Raw genomic sequence first — 7,786 nt, 5'->3', positions numbered from 1 at the left:
ACTTTCAAAGGTCTTCAGCTGGTAATTAGAGACCTAGCAAATCTGCAGGAATCTGGTCCTCACTGACTGACACTAGAGTTGTGTACCTGTGATATAAAGTCTTTGGCTTTAAACCTTACGACAATTGTAAATAGGATTTTCAAGTATTATGTTTTTTTGTTTGTAGATCTGCCTAATATTTAACATGTCTTACACTATAGTAATGCCTCTTTATTTTTCTGCTGGCAAATTGTTCATGGAACATTCAAGAAACCACAGGGCCACATGACTCATTCCCTACCAATGGGGGGTATACTTTATATATATAACATAGGAGTTATAAAACGCTTACACTCAAGCTGGTATCGAGACTGATTATTATTTAGACCAGGGGTGTCAAATTCATTTCCTGCAGAGTGTAAGGCCCTTTTTAATTATTTTCTTAAAAAAGCCAAATATAGGAATCTTTAAGGTCTCTTACAGGTGATGACTCAGAACATTTATTTCATTAAAATGTATGCCTAAAAGTATTACAATAATGTAGTTAATTTTATAATTAGGCCAATTATGTAACCGAGAGCTTGGGTAGATAAAAAATAAAAGACACAAGGCCCTTATGGAATTGAGTCTGAGACCCCTGACGTATTAGATAGGGTTCAAGGATCTCTGTCCTAATTAAACGCAGAAGTGGAAATGGAGCCTACTATATGCAAAGAACCTACTAAACAATTTAATTGGTTGCCTAGCTTTTATAGGGCAGTGTAAATTGATTCATTTTGGCCATACACATGCCAGTACTGTATTATTAAATGCATCCTACCATTGTCAACCTTTTTTCATCCATTTGCTAACCACTCTGTCCAAGTCAAGGTCACGGCGGAGCCGGAGCTCATCCCTGCAAGCAGTGGGTGCAAGGCGGGGTACACCCTAGACAGGCACCAGTCAATTTCAGGGTAGGCAGACAGACACACTCACACCAGGGCCAATTTCCTTAGCGCTGCAACAAAGTAATGATGGTCACTGTGCCGCCATGCCACCCGACACATATTTTACCTTTTTTTAATTAATAAAACTATGATACTTTTTTTTACTACAGACACGGAAAGTAAATAAAACCTTTGACCTTCTTGAGTATGGCTATACCACAATATTTAGTGAAAACTTCCTTCAGGGAGGCATATATAATAGCAGAATAGAAATAATTCAAATTATCTCCGATTAGAAGAATTAAATAAAACATTTATTTCCAAATCAACTTCACATAAGTTATTTTCCTGAGGAAACATTCCAATCACAACAGGATGACACTGTATTTGTAACAAACCAGCTTTAATAATTCTGTGTACACATTTGTACAATTCAAAAATTGTATGTTGGAAAAAATAAAACAGAAAATACAATACATGAGGTGAAATAAACATATTCACTACCAGCCATCTGGACAGAAGATATAATGTTTGGATGCTATGACATGGGGCAGAGTTTGTGATATACTGAATTGACCTGTGGGAGTTTAATTGATAAGTCATGAAGAATAGTAGAATATCCACATACCTGACTATAATGCACTCAGCTTTAACATTATGTAATTTTTAATTAAACTGCTTAGCATTACAAGTAAAGAATTGCATGATACAATACATACCTTTAGGTTTAAAACATGTATTTACAACATTGTGATTGGAGCATTCCATATTAAAACAAGAATGGAAGATTTAATAAGGGATCTGAGTTCTATTGTGTTTTTAATGTCTCGTTTATAATTATTAATTGGAAACATTCAATTAATGGATTGGAAACATTGGAAATCAAAATGGAACCTAATATGCTTGATTTTAGAAGAATATCCACAGACATTCTGATATGAGACTTTAACAGCAATATGGATTGCTTAGGAAATGTAAACGGAATGGGGAAATGAATACTGGTAGCAGTAAACGTGAAATTGTGTGAAAATGTGCACTAAAGGTTCAGTAATTTGTTAAATGGAATATTAAACTTAGCATATTTTGTTACTATCTAATAAGCACTAATCCTAGTGAACTTTGAGGTAGCAAGTTACAGTAGTAGTGAGGAACCAAACTGAATAAAAAAAACTAATATCTGAATACAGGTTAATAACTTATATATAATGTATAAACATGCATTTTGCTTGAATATTTAGAAAGTATTTCCTCAGTTAAATACTGTCCTTTAAAGACTTTTCTTGTATACTGAGTGAAGTAACATAATACACTGCAAAATAACCTTGAGCTGCACTGCAAGTTGCTGTACCTGAGTTGGCTGACTTTATTTCCTAGCTCAATCATGTCTCAGCTGAGCTCTTTGTATTTCAGAAGAGGCGGCATCTGATTAACACCGTTAATGCACCCGCGTGTAGTGATAGCAAAAAATGTCATTTCCTTTTATTTGTTTTGTTCTGACTTCAGCGACCTAGAGTTTTATAGAACCAATACTTCACGATTCTTCTGACGGTACAGTACCTTGCAAAAAGATGTCAGATATTTCTTGTTAGAGCATGTGCTACAGGGAATCAAGGTTATTGATATTTTGGTCTCCATATTTTTCCTTTTTTTACACAAATGCCTGATCATTTCTATTCCAGAAGTTCTTTTCAACTGCCATATGTTTTAACCAGTCTGTATTTCATCATGAAATTAATAAAAAACCCTTAGCAAATGCATTGAGATTCTTTGATGCTGTTACATTTTATTATTGCTTACATTTTTCATTTACCAACAGCCATGGTTAACATGCTACCAATATCTAAATGTTTCTATAACTACAACATTATTTTCCTTGGCTGTGAAATATAAATAAAATACCCCTTGCATATTTAAGGAAAGTCATGATTTAAAGAAAATACAAATATAAACCTAAATATTAGAAGCAAAATAACCCATTAACCATGATTAAAATTATTTCCTCCATTTATAATGATTGAGTTGCCAAGTTTGATTCTTCAATCAAAGGACTCTGTTTTGTAAGATATGTTTTTTTTTTGGTTTGATCTTCATTTTTAACAATCTGTTCCCTTTTATGGGCTGTTTTACAAAAGAATGTGTATTAGTGTTATTGGAAAACCTATGTATATGGTTGTACTTTATGTACTGCTGTTTTTCCATTCCTAATAATCACTTGTCTGTCAAAGCAAAAAAGGTACTAAAGCTTTTCTGGACTTGGGATAGTCTTCAAACTTTTGAAGGTACCACCTGCAAACAACCAGTAGGACAATTAGATTATCAATATTTGGATTACATACATAATACAAGACTGCATACTTTATAACCAATTCTACATACAGTAAATATTATTGCAACAAAATAATATTGCAGTATTCTAACATGCTACACACATTGAAGCACTGTTCACCTACCTGTATATTATTATAAATTTTAAAATCAACTGACTTACAGTCATGTAAGTTTTAGAGAATTTCTCATTTTCTTTGTAAAATAATGGCATTTTCAGTTATATGCTAAACTGTACTCCTGGAACATAAATGCAATACATTCTTGCATTATTAAATTGGTACATCTGCTTTTATTTGATTAAATTTTATTTTATTTTTTTTATTGAACACATCTTTTATAAAACCCCTGCTTTTGGCCACAGACAATATCCTTAGTATGAACAGTGGATGTCACTTTAAACCAGAAACTGGAAATTAAAATTAACTTATTTCAAAGACAGCTGCAAAGGCCTAGTACTTCTTTCATAAGGCTACAAAGATACCCTGATATCCATAATAAAATGTTAGGCCTTAGACAAAGTAGGAGCTATAGCGAATACAATAATCGCCAAGGGGCATTGTCATACACCGACAAAGGTGTAACATGCTTAAAGGCCTTATTTGCTCAAGGATGGTAATAAAAACAACTTCAAAAAAACAATCTGTTGAACGTTCAAGTCATTTACATATAATAAATGATGACTGTTAATGAGAGTAAATTATATCACCAAATATCATCCATGGTGATGTTCAACATGCAAAGTATACTCACTAAATTGTATCTTATCAGATGGAAGACTGAAGAAACTACAGTGTTTATAGGCGATGATATTGCATCAGAATAAGGAGCAGGCCTCATAGAAGAACAAGGTAACCCTGATGTTTTATGTTCTTTGCATATTTTACTGTTATATATAGTTTTTTTTTGCTTTTTTAATTTTAAATTAATACAAAGAGAAACTGCAAAGAAAAGCTGATAAATACAGTCAAGACATACACTTTAGTCTGCACTGCTAAATATAAGCCTAAGACATTTTACATTGTTCTGCTTATTTCATCAAATGTTTGTCCCTTTCATGCAAAACAACTAAAGGGTTTCTTCTACTGAAAGTGAAACCATTTTGTTTTAAGCTAAAAGTGCATCCTGATTTGCTTGGTACATACAATAGGTAAAGAAATACACCTCTTTCTATCAGTTACTCATGTATAATCTATTCAATGTCAAAGTTCTTAAAACGTAATTGTAGCCTCTGAATGTAAAGTTCTAAAATCTTAGACAAATCAGTGCATATAGCATCCGGACAGGCAACTTGCAGAAGGCAGGGTACACCCTGGATGGGATGCCAGTCCATTACAAGGCAAACAGGCCCTGGTCTGAGTGTGCAAGTGTGTATGTTTGTCTCTATTTTCTCATAAGCCAATCAACCTACCAGTATGTCTTTGGACTGTGGGAGAAAACCAATACAAAAATGGTGAGAACATATGAACTCCACACAGATAGCACCCCAGGTCTGGAATTGAACCTAGGGCCCCAGCATTGCTGCCTAACATATCATAGCTACACTTAATTTGATTTAGTTTAAAAGTCATCATTGTCAACATATTATTTTAAAACAAGCATTAATTCAATGCATTTTATTACACTTACTTGCTTCTTCAAAAAAAATATTTTTGCCTTGTTTTCTATGGCGGAGGATTTCCAGTTGGTATGTACTTTACTTAAATCTCACATTCAAGCACAGAAAATGAAAAATTCCATCACTGTTTTAGGTTATGAGGTTGACTGCTGTTGCTTTCACAACTTAAGAATTCCCACTACTTTTTCAAACATGCTAATTAATCTCTCTGCTAAAAGCAGAATTCACTATTTCCAGAAACTGCAGGAAAGAAAAACACTACAGTCAATTACTTATCTTACCCATGGTGTGAAACAGCCCGACTGGAGAGTACCACAGAGGTAAAAATTGCAAATGCAGCACTTTGAAGTGAGCAAGTAGCAACAGCAAATCCAGCCCACTCCACTATCTCACCCAGAAAATTAGCGCCAGACACATACTCAAACAAGCCACCTGAAAAATAAGAAAACTCATTTATACAAGTGAAAACTTCATATGCAGAACCAGTTAAACTACAAAAAGAACAAAGCCTGACAATGCAGTAATACAATGAAAGAACCTACAATGATTTCTTGTGCATCACACGTTAATGTTCGAACAGTCTCTAACTTTAGAAATGGGCTAAGTATTCATAATGAAAAGCCAATTTTTATCTGTATTTATCTCAGTCTGTTGCTGTAAAAAGTTAAAAGATTATCAAGACATTAATGAGCTTAGTAAGTGCTAGAGTGCTGTGAAATGAATCATAAACTGATTATTAGTTCAAGGTCTTGCGAAATACAGAGGTGAACCGACCACCATAATCTTCAGCCCCAAACCTTATGTTATCAAACTGAGTATGCATCAATGAAATGGATCTAAAGAATACTTTTGTATAACCCTGAACCTTATACAGATATATGAATAAAATGTCAACATTAATTACAGTAGCTTTAAAATTTAAAACTGAGTACTTTTTCTACCTTTACAGAGAATTGTACAGTTCATATACAGTACAGTTAATTGTATTAATACACCTAATTGTTATTAAAAGCTGAAATAGCAAAAGGGTACTCACCCTGTGGTATCTTGTAGCCTGTCTCTTCAGGCTTTCTGAGGTTTCTAAGAATGTGATCTGAATGTACATTTATCAACATACCCAATAACCACATAAGAAATCCTGAAAGTAAACCAAGATGACAGGTGAAGAATTCAGATGTTAGTTTTTTTTTTCTTGAAGAATAATATAACTCTTTAAATTACGTAAAGTAGTAGATGTGCATCTGCTTTCTCTAGGAAAATTAAAAGCTTGCTCCACACGCAATACACAAGTACTCCAAAATACTAAAAAATGCAGTTCACCTATTATGAAACAGGGATGCATTATCCAGTCTGCAGGGTATTTTGCAAAGTGGCTCAAGTATCTTCCTTGTAGATAGCCATTGTATACGCAGAATAAAAATGCCATTACAAAAGAAAGAAAAGGTGTAGGCTTTCCTCCTCGAATTAAAAATGGATAAATAAGCGACCTGCAACAACAAGATATGGTTAGTTTTTCACTAACTGTATTATTTTAAAAAATCGAAAACAAAGCGTGGTACTTTTGGCAAAACTTTATCTTGTGTTTTTCGATGCCAGTGGTGTAAATGAATGGAAGAATTAAAGAAAGGGTCACGAAAGATACGGTTCTTGATTAGATGCATACTTCTCACCAGAACCTAGAGTGCATTCGGCTTATTGAAAACCTTTCTAAATAATTCAGCTTCCAATACTAAAACTATAGACGTTGACAAATGTGCAAAATAACAAATGTAAGAGTTTTTTTGAGTTGAATGAAAATAGACCCATAACAGAAATGCGACTGGGGTAACACCTGACAATGAATTCAAATTGGTTTTACATTCACCTCATATATTTATTCTTACCTTTGAAAATAGTGGAGTAAATACATTGCAAGAAGCAACTGATTGGGCAGGTAAGAGGCTCGGGCGGAAGATGCCGTTAACAGTAGTAAGACCGGCACAACCAGTGCAGGTAACTCTTGTACAAACCAGGCAAATCGTGCATTGACAGGAAACCCGTATTTGCTTGTTGCATACCTGCCGTACGGTACGTTCTCAAAAAGCAAAACCAAAAATGTTACAGCAGCCATAAAAATCATTAGGTAAGACATGCATTCCAATAGGTAGTATTCTTCAGCTTCAGAACCGAAGAGATTAGATAACGCTTTACACATTGCTAATAAAGTACAGACAGCTGACAGATGCCAACGTTAGAAACAGAAGGCGCGATGAATCAGCTTGTTATTTGTTCAAGAAAAGGACACGCACAGTCTCAATGAATGAAAATCACTACTCGTTCTGTATTAGCAGTCTGAAACCCAGAATATTGATTCTGCAAATAAACAGGCCAGAGGTCTATTACCAATCAGGACACAGCAAGGGTGGAACACATGCACTTGAAGCCCAATCTGCTTCAACCTCTGTTATTTGAGAACTACGGAGCCAATCAAAGACGTTTGGCTTATTATCCAACAAGGGTGTTTTCCATACTGCTTTTGTAATGTTTAACTGGTGACATTTTTAGTTTGCTACTATGTATTTCCAAATAAATCTGTTGGTTAAAAGTTATTATTAGTGAAAATTACATGCGCACTCTTTATCAACGAAAAGCAGTCCATAATAACGAATATATTTTCAAATCGTCTTTTTAGCTGATTCAGCCTCCAATGTATGGAATATTTTCTCGCGTGGTTACATTGCAGCCCAGGCAACCGCTTCTTGTTGCGCAGCTGAACGGCGAAGAAAAAACGACCCTCGTAGCTGTCCCTTTATTTTCCTGTTTTAAAAAAAATCCATTATAAAAAAACCTAACCTCGTATAGATTATTTTCTTTATTAAAATAAAGAATATGATTAGAATAAACCAGTAGATAGTCCTGCATTTGTGCGTTTCAGTGACCTCAGATATCAGGCAATGCG

General features: G+C 34.4%; 1 protein-coding gene across 1 annotated transcript; it reads right to left on the bottom strand.

Moving 5' to 3' along the window:
• Positions 1-1,289: 1,289 nt before the first annotated feature.
• On the bottom strand, positions 1,290-7,589 carry srd5a1 (steroid-5-alpha-reductase, alpha polypeptide 1 (3-oxo-5 alpha-steroid delta 4-dehydrogenase alpha 1)). Its single transcript, XM_088601055.1, has 5 exons — positions 6,732-7,589; positions 6,169-6,335; positions 5,885-5,986; positions 5,130-5,280; positions 1,290-3,191 (listed from the first exon to the last, which is right to left on the bottom strand). The coding sequence occupies exons 1-5, from the start codon at positions 7,040-7,042 to the stop codon at positions 3,125-3,127; spliced, it is 798 nt and encodes a 265-aa protein (XP_088457181.1). The 5' UTR covers positions 7,043-7,589; the 3' UTR covers positions 1,290-3,124.
• Positions 7,590-7,786: the final 197 nt, after the last annotated feature.

The sequence above is a fragment of the Lepisosteus platostomus genome, chromosome 12 (genome assembly GCF_059453375.1).
Source record: "Lepisosteus platostomus isolate fLepPlt1 chromosome 12, fLepPlt1.hap1, whole genome shotgun sequence".
NCBI classification, from domain to species: Eukaryota; Metazoa; Chordata; class Actinopteri; order Semionotiformes; family Lepisosteidae; genus Lepisosteus; species Lepisosteus platostomus.
This window is presented reverse-complemented; position numbering and strand designations above follow the sequence as displayed.